This window comes from Pelophylax lessonae (genome assembly GCF_965119305.1).
Source record: "Pelophylax lessonae genome assembly, chromosome: 2".
NCBI lineage: Eukaryota > Metazoa > Chordata > Amphibia > Anura > Ranidae > Pelophylax > Pelophylax lessonae.
In genome coordinates this window covers 230,127,682-230,143,414 of record NC_138769.1, presented here as the reverse complement: position 1 = coordinate 230,143,414, position 15,733 = coordinate 230,127,682, and the positions used below count along the sequence as shown (strand labels likewise).

The 15,733-nt window shown below is 43.7% G+C and overlaps 1 protein-coding gene across 1 annotated transcript in view; it reads right to left on the bottom strand.

Moving 5' to 3' along the window:
• AP4B1 (adaptor related protein complex 4 subunit beta 1) overlaps window positions 1-15,733 on the bottom strand; it is a 71,732-nt gene that overhangs the window by 29,134 nt on the left and 26,865 nt on the right. The window contains exons 5-9 of the mRNA XM_082245986.1: window positions 13,612-13,759; window positions 12,897-13,393; window positions 9,502-9,585; window positions 4,724-4,827; window positions 1,163-1,370 (exon numbers count right to left, since the gene is read on the bottom strand). Coding sequence (XP_082102112.1) covers window positions 1,163-1,370; window positions 4,724-4,827; window positions 9,502-9,585; window positions 12,897-13,393; window positions 13,612-13,759 — 1,041 coding nt within the window. The remainder of the gene's footprint in view (window positions 1-1,162; window positions 1,371-4,723; window positions 4,828-9,501; window positions 9,586-12,896; window positions 13,394-13,611; window positions 13,760-15,733) is intronic.

Sequence of the window (15,733 nt, the reverse complement as noted above, 5' to 3'; positions counted from 1 at the left end):
CGCTAGCAAAAATCACTGTCTTCTCCCGGCTGGGGCAGCTCCCCCCTGCCGGGAGAATACAATGTCTCAGCAGGAGGGATTCCCCTTTCAGCACTGACTGTGTTGATGGGGGAATCGTATGAATTTCCCATGGTGGCTGAGAGGCAATCCACACAGGGAACAGCTAAACTAATAATCAGGGCACTGATCATCAGTGTCCTAATGATCAGTGCAGCCCCAACAGTGCCCACTAGTGCTGTCAATCAGTACCCACCAATGATGTCAATCAGAGCCCATCAGTGCTGCCTGTCAGTGTCTATCAGTGATGCCTATCAGTGCCACACATTGCTGCCTATCAAGCTCATCATTGTCGCCTATCAGTGCCCATAATTTCCGCTTATCAGTGCAGTCTCATCAGTGCTCATCAATGCAGCCTATCAGTCCCTATCAGTGCAGCCTCATTAGTGCACATCAGTAAAGGAGAAATATTATTTATTTACAACATTTTATAACAGAAGCTAAGAAAAAATTCAAAATGTTCAGTCTTTTTTCAATTGTTTAGCAAAAAAAAAAAAATTAAAAACCCAGTGAAGATTAAATACCACCAAAAGAAAGCTCTATCTGTCCCAAAAAATAATAAAAATGTTGTTTGGGTGCAGTGTTGCATGACCGCGCAATTGTAATTCAAAGTGCGACAGCAGTGAAAGCTGAAAATTGGCAGGAGGGGGGTGAGAGTGCCCAGTAGGCAAGTGGCTAACAGAAAGGCTTCATTTTCTCCCATCTCTTTCTAACTCAGATCTTTGTGGTAAAACAGCTCAGATAGTTTAGCACTAAACCAAAGTCAAAGCCCCAGTGGCCAGTCCAACTATTTTTTTTAGATTTTAGTGAAAGAACTAGTTGACCTGCTAATATCACCATACAACCATTCAGTAGTTACACAAAAAATATCAACTGAAGGCAACAAACAAAGAAGTGCAATAGTCATAGATAAGGAAGTTCTGGTAAGAGTACATATTATTTATTTTTGCAAATGTTTGGTTAACTCAAGCCATACTTTGGAAACCACCAAATACCTTCCAGGCAATGGATCATAATGATATTCGGTAAATCCTATAGATGAGACCTGAAACAGCATCAAAAGCCATATTATTAGTCATGTTGTGTGATTTCAAATAGCACTTACCTATACAATAATAAATAAGACGACCCAAAATATCCTGGCACTCAGCTGGCCGACAGAGGAACAATCGAACCAGAGATGTCAGGAGCTCCATTTTTACAGTTGGTGAGGTCTCTGTCTTAATATTATCAACATATTCCTCCAACACATACGGTGCATTGGTTATGAACTCTCCATGCATCCCCAGGAGCCATATTAAGGCTTGCTTGCCCTGTGGATAAAATATACATACCTTTAAAACCATAAGCCAACAAAGATATGTTAAACATGGAAAATGTAGGTTGTGTGTGTTATTTGTATTAAATGTAGTGCATTATAATTGACTATGTTGCAATGACTAAAGATAAAATCTAAAGTCACATGTCTATACGAGTTGGAAATCCTGTGATTACACAGGCTCCTCAAGGCAAGTCTCCATGATAGAGTGGGAAGTTTGGCAAGCCTTTGGCTGGGTGAAGAAGATGTTGTAATAGCCTTTAATTGTTAGTGGCCCTTGAGGGCACATCCAGAACACACAAAAGGAACTGTATTCCCAAAAGGCATCTTGGTACCACAGGGAATAGTTAAAAGGAACCTAAACAGTTAAATTTGTTGAATAAAAATGATGATGACCCTGCCCAATATGTGCAACCCGGAGAGATGCTTGCTGGCTCTGATAGATGATGAAGAATTGAATGCTGCCAAAAAATTATTTTTTTGTATACTTTACTTCTTTTCAAGAAAGATGACAGCGATCCAGTGGATCCACTCTGATTAAGTTGGTATTGAGGCCTGGAAAAAAACTGATTGATTCAGACCTGCCTTTATATAGAAAGACCTATGAAGCTTGTGGTTGTTCCAAAAATTTTGACAAAATATGGTTTAGATGGGTGGATTCACAAGAGACCCTAGACACCAACTGAGTTATGCATAGTGGATGGGGTCACATGTCCGGCAGTTGTCCGGCGGCTAGACTCAATCTGGTTGTGTGATGCTGTACTCCTGCATAACTCAATCTTTTCCTAACACAAGCCAATGGTTTGACTATGTAATGTATCTCTATAAGCTCTGTAACACATGGAATGTATCTATTCACTTGTGGCAAAGAATGTACTTGTTATTAGTGTTTGGCAAACGGTTCAGCCCAAGCATGAGTTCAGGCCAAACACCCGAATTTGCAGGGTTCACCCCGTCGAACACCCTGCAATGCACTGAGCGCTGCACAGTGCATTCTGTGCCCTGATTGGGCAAAGCTTTGCACAATCAGGGCGCAGTGTAAGCTGGTTGTTAAAGAGCGGGGCGTGGGTTCCCCCCCAAAATCCATAAAAGACCCTTATCTGGGCATGCAGCCTGGCTGGTCAGGAAAGGTGGGGAACAACCGAGCTCCCCCTACTAAACCATACCAGGCCACATGCCCTCAACATAGGGCAGGTGGGAGCTTTGGGGCACCTCAAAGCACCTTGTCCCCATGTTGTTGGGGACAAGGGCCTCATCCACACAACCATGGCCAGTGGTTGTGGGGGTCTGCGGGCGAGGGTCTTATTATAATCTAGAGGGCCCCTAGATCCGACCCCCTCCTATGTAAATGAGTATCGGTTAGTGCTTTAGTGCTGTAAACTCTCTCTGTATTAACACTCACCAGATTCTTTTAACTTTGTGCTTATCAGCTACAAAGTCTACATAGGCATGTGGATATCACCCTCCCAGGTCTTTACAAAGCGCAAGCAACTCCTTCCCTCCTCCAGTTAAAACCACAGGGAATACACTCCTCATAACTCGTGCAAAGGGAATATAAGAGGAATCCACATAGTTTAATGCCGTTTTAATTAAAAATATGCAATTAAAACAACAAGTGTGCACTCACTTTTACAAAAGATAAAACCACTTTGGAACCAGAAAGCTCCGCTACGGTGTGCTTTTCACTGGCCGTATATGACGTCACAAGAATTGTAAACGCAAGTAATTTTAAATGGGATTTGGACTTGTTTTTTTTTTCCCTTTAGAAATGTCAGTTGCAGCATGTTCTGTATATGCTACAGATACCACACTTTTGTTGCACTTTAAGCATTAATAAAATAACTGCTCCTGAAAAAACTATTGTTTTAAAAAAAAAAAAAAAATCCCTGCATTAATACATGTCCCCCAGGGCAGTACCTGGACCCCCATACCCCTTTTATGGCCTATTACTTGCAAATAAGCCTTCAAAATGGGCACTTTTGATTTTTCCTGTTCGACCCCATAGACTTCAATAGGGTTCGCAGTTTGGGAAGAGCTTTTCCCCTGTTCGGGAGTTCTGCTACTACTTGGTATGTGTATGGCAAATAAATTCTCTTTAACCGCTTTCGGACCGCCCACCGCAGAAATACTGCGGCAGGCTGGCCCTCCTGCGCGAACTGCCATAGGTATACGTCGGTCGCGCGCGTGCAGCTAGGGGGCGAGCGCACGCTGCTGGCGGCGCCCTCCTGCCCCCACTTAGCAGCAGCGAATTCGATGCACAGGGCAGGTGGCTCCGATTGGCGCCTGCCACACACGATCACTCCTCGCTGAGAGAGAACAGTCAGCTGTTGTAAACACAGCTGACCATTCACTCTAGAATGATCACAGAGCTCCTGTGATCCTTCTATATAGGATATGATCATTTCACAAGTCTCGCTGCCATACAGTTAGAATCACTCCCCTAGGCTCACATTTAACCCCTTGGTCACCCACAGTGTTAACCCCTTCCCTGCCAGTGTCATTATTACAGTAACAGTGCATATTTTTAGCACTGATTACTGTAGTAATGTCACTGGTCCCCACAAAAGTGTCAAAAATGTCAGTTAGGGGTCCGATCTGTCCGCTGCAATGTCGCAGTCCCGATAGAATTTGCAAATCGCCGCTGTTACTAGTAAAAAAAACAATAAAAATGACATAGATCTTTCCCGTAGTTAGTGGACGCGATAAATTTTGCGCAAACCAATCAAAATATGCTTATTGTGATTTTTTTTACAAAAAATATGTAGCAGAAAACAAATTGGCCTAAAATGTTAAAATATTTTGATTTAATTTTTTTTTTTTGGGGAATGTTATATAGCAGAATGTGAAAAATATTGTTTTTTTTTCAGAATTGTCGCTGTTTTCTTGTTTATAGCGCAAAAAATAAAAATAGCAGAGGTGATCAAATACCACCAAAAGAAAGCTCTATTTGTGGGAAAAAAAGGACATAGATTTTTTATCGGGTACAGCGTCGCACGGCCGCGCAATTGTCCGTTAAAGTAACGCAGTGCCTGGTCATTAAAGTGGTAGTATACCGATTTTTGTGACTTTTACCTACAAGTAAGCCTAGAATAAGGCTTACCTGTAGGTACAAATAATATCTCCTAAACCTGCACGGTTTAGGAGATATTTGCACTGCATGCAGCCGCTGACGCTAGCGGCGCATGCGCTCTGAAGGTCCGGCGGACCTTTAGAGTTCCTTGCCGGGAAGTTGCCGGAAAGTTAAAACCTCGCGCAAATCATCATCAATCTATTTTTGGTAATGCTACCTATTACATATTCTTTTTTTTTAGGTTAAAGCAATAAATGGAAAATCATGTTACAAATTACCTCGTTATCCTGAATGCTTCCTTCACAGCCAGGAAGGGCTTGGCACACTGAACTTACACACTGAGGACACAGCCAAACAAGGTCCCGAAATGTCTGTATGACAGCTGGGAAAGAAGAACACAAAAAGCTCACAATATAAGACACACTGCACAGACCTCAACAACAGGACAATATAAATGCCAATGGCATTTGATTGATGTTCTGCTAAAAAATGCTCCTAAATCTGAAATCAGGCTGACAAAAACTGCTGTTTACTGAAAGCCAATCATTTTGCTTATTTAAGATCAGGAAGAGTTTTTATTGATTTAAAATAGCATGTATAAAAATTAGCATTTTGCAAGTGAACCTTTTAGGTTTCTCTTTTGATAAAAAAAACATATTATTTTGCTAGGTGAGGTATCTTAAAATAAATTTGACAGGGAATACATTGGGGTTGTCACTGCTGATTTTTTTTTATTAGAATGATAGTTGCCTGTCATAATGACCCACTTTTTCTCTTATAGAGTGTGCAAATGACCTAAAACAGGTATGCAGACATAGGCGTGCGCACGGGGTGTGCCGGGTGTGCCTGGGCACACCCTAATCACCCTGTGTCTGTTAGTGTAGGGCCGGCTGTCTCCCGAGATCTCCATCTTTGGCACTGAGGGTAGTGAGATACTTGGTGGAGAGGCGGCTGTGCTGTTGGCTCCAGCAGATAGTGAGGCTTGTCAGAGCCGCTCAGTGTGTGACACTGTCAGGTAATGTTAATGCTTGCAGGGGGAAAGAAAGACCAGCTGTCAAAACTCAGGGGTGATGTCGAGGGAGGGCGGGACCGAACAGCTATCAAACACCAGCCAATGGGATGGGGTCTGGGCCGCAGCTTCGTTTATGTGGCTCCGCCTCTTTCTTAAGCAGCCCAATCATTGGCTGGTGTTTGACAGCTACTTGATCCCGCCCACCCCCGACATCACCTTGACAGCTGGGCTTTCTCCCTGAAATCAGCTACATTACATGACAGTGTCACACACACAGTGGGGTACCAATGGGGGCGGGGGGGCACGCACTGGGGGGTGTCAGCCAGCGTGCTCTGAGATCCCCCATCGCAGTGTGAAGGCAGCTGCAGTGGCAGCTCCTTCAGTTCGTGCTGCTAGCGGGGGGCGGAGCCGGGGCAGGAACAAGGGGGCGGAGCTGTGGCAGGAAGAAGGGGGCGGAGTCTCGGCGGTGAAAAGGGGGAGGAGCCTCGGCGGGAAGAAGGTGAGTGCATGCCTATTGCCCAAGTGTGTGTGTTGGATAGGAGGGGGATGGGGAAGCTTCATATAGAGGAATTCATCTTTCCCTATTCTTTCTGCAGCTGCTGAATAACTGATTATCCTCCTCTCCCTCCTGCAGGAAGAATAGGGAAAGATCAACTCATCTATATGTAGCTGCCCCATCCCCCTCCTATACAACTTCTTTTGCTAGCCCCCCGGTGCTCCTAATCCCCCCACCACCAGACCCCCCTGTTCTTTAGCACCCCCCCCATGCTCTTCAGCTCCCCACAGTGCTTTTCATCCCCCTCCCCCCTATGCTCCCTGTCTCCCCCCAGTGCTCTCTGCACCCCCCTGGTTTTCCCTGCCTGCCCCCCAAGTGCTCCCTATCCCCCCCAGTGCTCTCCACTCCCTTGTTTTCCTTGCTCGCCCCCCGAGTGCTCCCTGTCCCCCCCAGTGCTCTCTGCACCCCCCTGGTTTTCCCTGCCCGCCCCCCAAGTGCTCCCTGCCCCCCCCCCAGTGTTCTCCATCCCCCAGGTTTTCCCTGCTTGCCCCCCAGTGCTCTCCACCCCCTGCGCCTTCCAACCCCCCTACAATGCTTTCCAAACCCCCTCTTAATTCTCTCCAGCCCCCCCCCCCCCCAACCGTGCCCTTCAGCTCCTCCAGTGCTCACTGCTTCCCCGGTGCTCTCCGGCCCCCCTAGTGCTCTTCTATCTTCTATCATGTCCTCAGTCTCTGAGCATCTCCTGTATCATATCTGCAGTCTCTGAGCATCTCCTGTATCATGTCTGCAGTCTCTGACCATCTCCTGTATCACGTCTGCAGTCTCTGACCATCTACTGTATCATGTCTGCAGTCTCTGACCATCTACTGTATCACGTCTGCAGTCTCTGACCATCTACTGTATCATGTCTGCAGTCTCTGACCATCTCCTGTATCACGTCTGCAGTCTCTGACCATCTCCTGTATCACGTCTGCAGTCTCTGACCATCTACTGTATCATGTCTGCAGTTTCTGACCATCTCCTGTATCATGTCTGCAGTCTCTGACCATCTCCTTTATCATGTCTGCAGTCTCTGACCATCTCCTGTATCACGTCTGCAGTCTCTGACCATCTCCTGTATCACGTCTGCAGTCTCTGACCATCTACTGTATCACGTCTGCAGTCTCTGACCATCTCCTGTATCACGTCTGCAGTCTCTGACCATCTCCTGTATCACGTCTGCAGTCTCTGACCATCTCCTTTATCATGTCTGTAGTCTCTGACCATCTCCTGTATCATGTCTACAGTCTCTGACCATCTCCTGTATCATGTCTGTAGTCTCTGAATATCTCCTTTGCTAATAATATTAGCTATCTATCTATGCTGAAGGTAGGACTGTGCAGGGGAGGTAGAGAGTGCAAAAGGGGGAACTGTGATTAGAGAGAGACGGGGGGCAGACTGCAAGGGGCACTGTGATGGGGGGCTGTGAATTTTGTGCAATAAATATTCTTGAAAACATTACAAATTTTTGTGGGTGTTTTTACATTTTAAAGTTGGGGGGGTGCCAGATATAGGATCCGCCCCGGGTGCCAAATGCTCTAGGTACGCCACTGCACACACACTGAGCGGCTCTTGCAAGTCTCACTGTCTGCTGAATGTGAAACTCCCCTCTCCCCTGTTAGTGTCCATAAGTGGTGCCCAGTAGTGCCACCTATCAGTGCCCAGTAGTGCCACCTCATCAGTGCCCACCAGTGCCACCCATCAGTGCCAACCATTGCCGCCTCATCAGTGCCCATTAGTGACATCTAACAGTGCCTATCAGTGCCCACCAATGCCGCCTATCAGTAGCCATCAGTGATGCCTATTAGTGCCCAGCAGTGCTGCCAATCAGTGCTGCCTATCAGTGCCACCTATCAGTTCCCATCAGTGCTGCCAATAAGTGCCACCTCTCAGTGCTGCCAATCAGTGCCCATCAGTGCAGCCTCATCAGTGCCAGTCAGTGCTGAGAACAAGTGCCTATTAGTGCTGCCTATCAGTCCATATCAGTGCCTCACATGTAATTTCACCTGTAATACACATCAAAAGGAAAATAAGGCATACATCTTTTTCAAAACTTAGCAGTGATGGTGGAACCCCTCTACAGCCTCTACAGATATTTGCCATACAATTTAACTTAAGTGCAAAAACTTTTTAGGTGGAAGGTTCACACCAGTAGAGCACTTTGGAATTTTTATTTTTTAGATTGTTACACTTAATTTTATATGTTTTAGTTACTATTATAATGTAAATTATTGCACTTGAAGTTAATTTTACACCACCGATACTAAGTCCATGTCTTTATGGACCTTGCTTTGTGCACTGGTGCGCAGTCATGTTGGAACAGGAAGGGGCCATCCCACAAATTTGGGAGCATAAAATTGTCCAAAATGTCTTGGTATGCTGATGCCCTAAGAGTCTAAGGGGCCAAGCCCAACCCCTGAAAAACACCCCACACTATAATCCCCCCTCCACCAAATGATTTGGACCAATGCACAAAGCAAGGACCATAAAGACATGGATGAGTGAGTTTGAGGTGGAGGAACTTGACTGGCCTTCACAGAGTCCTGACCTCAACCCGATAGAACACCTTTGGGATGAATTAGAGCAAAGACTGCGAGCCAGGCCTTCTCGTCCAACATCTGTGCCTGACGTCACTAATTTGCTTCTGGAAGAATGGTCAAACATTCCCATAGACACACTCCTAGACCTTGTGGACAGCCTTCCCAGAAGAGTTGATGCTGGCATAGCTGCAAAGGGTGGGCCAACTCAATATTGAAGCCCACGGACTAAGACTGGGATGCCATTAAAGTTCATGTGTGTGTAAAGGCAGGCGTCCCAATACTTTTGACATGCGTGTATATATATATATATATATATATATATATACACGCATGTGTGTTTGAGCTTTGGGGTGCACACCCTAATGCAATAGGCTGCGCACGCCTATGTATGCAGATAAGGAGTTAACCCCTCTTTCATCATCTACATGCTTGTTCCAGGACAGTGCATCAGAAAGCACTGATGATACAGTTGAGCATTACAGTCAAATGAATAGCATCTACAGGATGGTCAGCAATAGCAGCTTCCATATTTCTCTCCTCAAAGCTTATCCAACCAAAAAAAAGTCCAAAATCGTAAGCATAAAGTTGCATATGCCACAGTAAGAAGTGCCATTTAAAAAGATAAGCAAGAAATGCTGGTGGGGAGACGAGAGAGTGCTTGACAATGGCTGGCAATGCCTAGGAGTGGTGACATCATTGTAGGCTTACTACAGCCCATCTGTTGCCGGCGCACCATCCCCTGTCCTGCAGCTGCTGCTTACTGACACAGGGGAGATGGATTGCGTGACCTGGATTGGAGCAACCTAAGAATAGGTAAGTATAAAGATCTTTCTTACACAGGTTATTCAGCATAGGTATTAGGAAGGCAGAGGTAGCATTTTTTAAGATTAGTTAGGTATAGCCCAGAATTCTACTTTAATGTCAAACAGACACAGCAATTTATTATTGCTACCATAGTTATGAAGATACCTGATGTAATGTGCTCTTGTTTGAACTCCAGTAAACCTGCCAAGATTTTCACACACCTCTCACTGTAGGTTCTTGCAATACGACCTACAAATATACAGAAATGTAACATCAGAAAAAATGTTTCACTTTTCATCCTTACAAATCTATTTATAGGAATAAATAATCATTATGTCTAGTAGGTAGAACAAAAGGCAGTATTACTTACCTTAACCCCTGCTCCGGCACTGTCCTTTTGCTCAGTGTCAGTGTTCAATGTACATTGAAGGGCTAAATGTGTGACTGTAGCTGTGAGCAACTTAGAGATGAAGCAGAAGAGATTCAGTTGTACCTCTGGAAGGGAACTTGCTGGAGTGTGGAAAAGTATTTCTAATTATTACGGAACCCCCTAGACATTACAAGCAATTAACGCTTGCAGTGTAGGGATGGGGCTCAATGCAAGGATATGTTGTGCGTGGAGTTGGGCTCTATGTATATTATGTTTAGTGTTTTAATCAGCTATTGAGCAGACACACAGAGCCACAGGACCAATACCTCAATGTCCTTTTCATCCCCTACTGTATCTGCCTTGCCCCAGGCATATCAGGATCTAACTCTGGTAAAGAAATGGGAGTTAAAAAGGGGAGCGGCAAAGATGGCTGTATTGGGGTTGTTATTTGTCCAAGGAACTGTGACATATTGTAGATGCAGAAAATTCTGCATTTGTCAAATAGGCCACTTGTTGTATGCCTGAACTAGGAATTGGATGCAGAGACCGATGTTAAAGCCAGCTCCTGCTCCGGTGCAAGGGGGTGCATCATTTCTCTGAGATTGAGTGTTTTGTGGGACTTCGTCAGAGTGAATGTTCGCCTGCGGTTTTTAAATGGCTCCCTTTTGCCTGGTCTCCGCTATAGCTATGAGTGAGGGTATTCCCCTGTGGGGTGCACACAGAGTAGGGACTAAATATAGGGTAAAGCCCCGTACACACGTACCGATTGTCGGCCGTAAATATTCGGCCGCCGACCGATCGGCCGATTGTAGGCTTGTTAGTATGATGCTTCCGACAGCCGACAGCGCATTTTCGGCCGAACAGAATCTGTCGTGCAGACTTTAAAATATTTGTTGGCCGTCACCAGAACGGCCGATTGTTCGCCAGTCAGTACAGATTTCGGCCGACAGACAGCAGATTAGCAAGACTGGGCATGCTCCGAAAAGAAAAAAGACAAGGAAAGTTAACCATCACATGACATCACTTCTGCAGTTGGCTGTTGTTGGTCGACAAAATTCGTGTGCAGTCTTTTGCAGTTTTCAACAGACATGACAGCCCTGGACAAAAGACGGCCGATCGTTCGGCCGACGATCAGTACGTGTATACGGGGCTTAAGTGTCTCCAAGAGGAGAATGGCACTGTTCACGCTTCCTCTCCAGTGTCTGCCCCCATAGCAAGCGCTTGCTATGGGGGCAGATGTGTGGGCCAGCTCTCTGTGATCATAGACATACACAGTATGGCTTGGCACATCCCTGCTCTCTGCTCATTGGCTTTGACTGACAGCAGCAGGAGCCATTTGAAATAGGAAAAGACAGAGAGAGCAGCACTGCTGCTCTCGAGCACATCTTTGGATGGAAATCAGGTGAGTATTAAGGAGGTGAATTGAAGTGAAATACCTTTAGCCTTTACAAACACTTTAGGATCTCTGTTGAACATTTCTAAACTAGAACTTAAGAGTTCTTTAAAGGCTTTAAAGTGGAACTTTAAACTTATCACGAATAGTACAACAAGGGTACTTTTAGAAATGTTTAGTAATGGCATAGAGATACTTATAGATTATAATTGTAGGCATTTTATTCTTTGCACACTTTATTTTTCTTTTCCTCATTTTTATTCTTAAGGTGGTCATTTTTACTAAAGACAGATGAATCCATCTCCCTTTACTTCCTAGATCTCTGCCTAGCACTCTGGGTCTGCCTCCTGGAACGTGTGACAGGAAATTCCTAGAATGCATTTGTGAGGCCCTGGTTACATCACCAGTGCCTCACTCAACCAATAAGTGAAAAATCAGTACTTGTAGATAAAAAGAAAAACATTTTGTTTAATGACTATAAGATGATTTCATTTGTATGATGATGTGATTTTTAGTAAAAGGGGGTAAAGGTCCGCTTTAACAAATGTGCTCAAAGCTTGCTGAAATCTTTGCAAATGCTTTTATAAAAGCAGAAGGTCATATGAACAAGGCCTTATGTTCCTGTCCCCCTTGCTTTCAGCCCCCCTTCCAGTCTAACCCTGATCCTTTATGATAACGGCTGTACGCCTTCATCTACACCTTACAGCCAATTTCAAAATCTTTGAGTTCTGCGCGCTCATTCGGTCCTATAGAGATTTAGTTTGGAGTAGCAGCTCCTACTCCAGAGCCCTACACAAGAAACAAGAGTGCACAGCTCAGGCACAGAAGATTTTGACAAGTAGCTGTAACAGATGGGACAATGTCACCATTATCTCAAAAGATTGGAGACAAGTGAGCTCCAGTGGGGTGAAAAAACCGACCTACAAAACAAACAGATCCACACAAACAAAGTGGATGGGAGAATACAACCGCCGAGACGCTGTATTCTAACAGCGGCACTGGGTGCTGTCAGAGTACACTGACCAGCTTGATCGGCTGCAGATACTGATTGATGAAGGTTTTCCAACTTGTTCATTCGACAGAAGTCGATCTAACAATACACCTTCTGTCGAACAGGGAAGGCCATATACAGCTCAAAAATTTGGCCAGTCCCTGCTAAACCGACCAAATTTTGATCCATCTATGGCCACCCTTAGACTAGGAGAGGGTGCTGTAAGGACTACAAATAAGCAACTGCAGCAATAATGCATTTGCACTATAAGGACTGGTGCAGATGTGCAAATAGAGCATGTTTTCGGATGCATTCAGCTTTTATCTGCATTGCTTTTTAAGTATATCTGACATGCTTCTAAGCTGCCTTTGAATTCCCATTGATTTTACAGTGGATTAAGCAATTCTGCAATTCAGATGCAAACAAATGCTTAGTTATAGAAGCCTTCATTTTTTCCAAAGCACGTCTATCCTGCAAGATTTGATGTTTCTTACAGGAAAAAAGAACATTCTCAGAAAGATCAGCTAGATCAGAGGCTTTTGCAAAAGAAGACAATCCCAAATCTAAGCCTTCTAAAAAGCAATAAGACAGGTATCTTATTAGTAAGTCTCTGTCAGAAGGAACAGTTCCAGCAGACCAGAATTTGCTGTGTTTTAGTGACCACAAAGGTCTCCAGAATGCTAGAATTTTATGTAGAAATGCAGAAAAAATATTTTTAAAAGAATTCATCATCAAACAAATACATGATACTAAATTCCTACCTTTGTTTTTCACTCCTAATAATAATATTAATAATTTATCATTACCTATTGCAAAGATTGCAGTGTGGGCGAGCTGTATTGATACATCTGTACAGCATATTCGGAGTTCTTCAAGAATATTGTGTACATTTTCATCATTAACCAGTTCACAAAGGATGTCAATCTTCTGGTTCTTAATATAGTGGGGGTCATTGTATGAGCAGAAAAATTTCTTGTAATGGCTGCTAAAATGCCCTGGCAAACTGCGGAGAATCTCTCGGACATGGCACAAAGCAGCAAAACACATCTCTCTGCTTTCAGAAGTACAGGCGGCAAGCAGTGGACCTTTCAATCGGACAAGGATGTCTGTCTGCACATGAGGAAACTCCTTTACTAAAATCAAAAATAGTTTGGTTGCTCCCATGACTACACTGACATATGTGCTCTTCAGATAACTGTCCAGTTTGTTAAGAATATCAAAAATCTCTTCTTCACTGCGTGGTTTATAGCGAAGGAGAAATGTCAGAACTTCACTCTGTCCCCAATGATCCAGATCAGCCATCCTAAAACATATCAAAGCAGAGGTGTCAAAAACTGAGATTATTGGAACAGAAGAATTTTGGTCTTTTAAAAATGCAATATGATTTTATTATCAGACCAGATGAACTAAAAATGAAATAATCAAAATGATACCAATAAACTGATAAGTGATGTTTTATATTTGCAATTTGTACGGTTCTAAGCATAACAACCAAATATGCTAAATCTTAGTAGACTTAACCTGTTAAGAAGATGATGAGCTATAGGCTTGTTAATGACAACTCCACCTTCTGTTTTTAGAATTTCTTCTAAAACTCGCAGGCAGTTCACCAAAACAATCGGATCTGGATCTCGAAGCAAACTGTACAGCTCATTCACAATGGCTCCATCTGAAAGATTGTCATATTAGAAGATCTCTTTTATACACTAAGGTATAAAACAGAAATAAGTATATAAAACATTCTTTTACATAAATGTGCAGTTGTGTAGCTAAAACTACACCAGTCTTTTATATACACTGTATATATACTCATATAAATACTTGGAAAAACTACAAGTGCAGCAATCCCTGGATTCCTTTTTATATATGGCCTTCACAAAGTCTGCTGCTTCAGTGTTTTTAGATCTTTTTGTCAAATGTTACTATGGTACACTAAGGTACTTCATAAGTGTCTAAGGCTTTTATTGACAATTACATTAAGTTTATGTAAAGAGTCAATATTTGTAGTGTTGACCCTTCTTTTTTAAGACCTCTGCAATTCGCCCTGGCATGCTGTCAATCAACTTCTGGGCTACATTCTGACTGATGGCAGCCCATTCCTGCATCACCAATGCTTGGAGTGTGTCAGAATTTGTGGGGGGGGGGGGTATTTTTTGTTCACCCGCCCCTTGGAAATTGACCACAAGTTCTCAATGGGATTAGGGTCTGGGCCATGGACCAAAAATGTCAATGTTTGTTCTCCAAACCACATAGTTATCACTTTTGCCTTATGGCAAGGTACTCCATCATGCTGGAAAAGGCATTGTTCCTCACCAAACTGTTCTTGGATGGTTGGGAGAATTTGCTCTCTGCTGTCTTTGTACCATTCTTTATTCATGACTGTGCTTTTAGGCAAAACTGTGAGTGAGCCCACTCCCATGGCTGAGAAGCAATCCCACACATGAATGGTCTCAGGATGCTTTACTGTTGGCATGACACAAGACTGATGGTAGCGCTCACATTTTCTTGTCATGACAAGGTTTTTTCGGATGCCCCAAACAATCGGAAAGGGGATTCATCAGAGTAAGTCCTCAGCAGTCCCAATCCCTGTACCGTCTGCAGAATATCAGTCTGACCCTGATGTTTTTCCTAGAGAGATAATGCTTCCTTGCTGCCTTCCTGACACCAGGCCATCCTTCAAATGTCTTCTCCTCACTGTGCATGCAGATGCACTCATTCCCGCCTGCTGCCATTCCTGAGCAAGCTCTGCACTGGTGGTACCCCCATCCCGCCGCTGAATCAACTGTATGAGATAATACTGGCACTTCCTGGAATTTTTTTGGTGCCCTAAAGCCTTCTTCACAAATGTAGTAGAAATGTTTTTTTTATTGGATTAAGTTCATGTTCATGGCAAAGCGGAATGAATTGCAAAGATGAATTTGCAATTCATATGTTTACTCTTTATAACATTACTGCAGTATATGCAAATTGCCATAAAAAAACTGAGGTAGCAGACTTTGTGAAAATTAATATTTGTGTCACACACACACACACACACACACACACACACAATATTATAAAAAAAAAAAAAACACACATGCCATGCAACCATGTTCATTTGGGATTCTACCCAGTTGATCATCCTGATCCAGAGCACATACCAGCATTACACATTGAAACTTTTTTGAGGGAAAAGTGCTTGCTTTCCAAACAAAACTGCCTATGTCACAGAACATTGTTGGGGCTCGTTCACACTATCTGAAGTGAAATGCATTTATTTTGGGTTGGGTAAACCCAGGTCACCACTAGCGCACATAGAAAACAATTATTTTAGATGTATCCCCATTACATCATAATGCTGGTATGATATTGTGCATTTTTCTGCAGCGTATTGGTTGACACCACGTCACTGCACGGTAGCACAACGCACAGCATTGCTGTGCAGTGCAGTGACATAAATGAAGTGTCACCATATGAACCTTCAAAAAAAAAAAAAAGAGAAAAAAAAGTCAGCAAGCAGTACAATATGCTGAAACTCACATCACTCCCTACGGCAGCTTGCCTGCATGGTAAAATGCTGCATTTTATTATATAGACTAGCATGAACCTAGCCTTAGCCTGCCAAAGACGGGGAGATTTGCTTTCCTGCAACTACAGTGTTGAT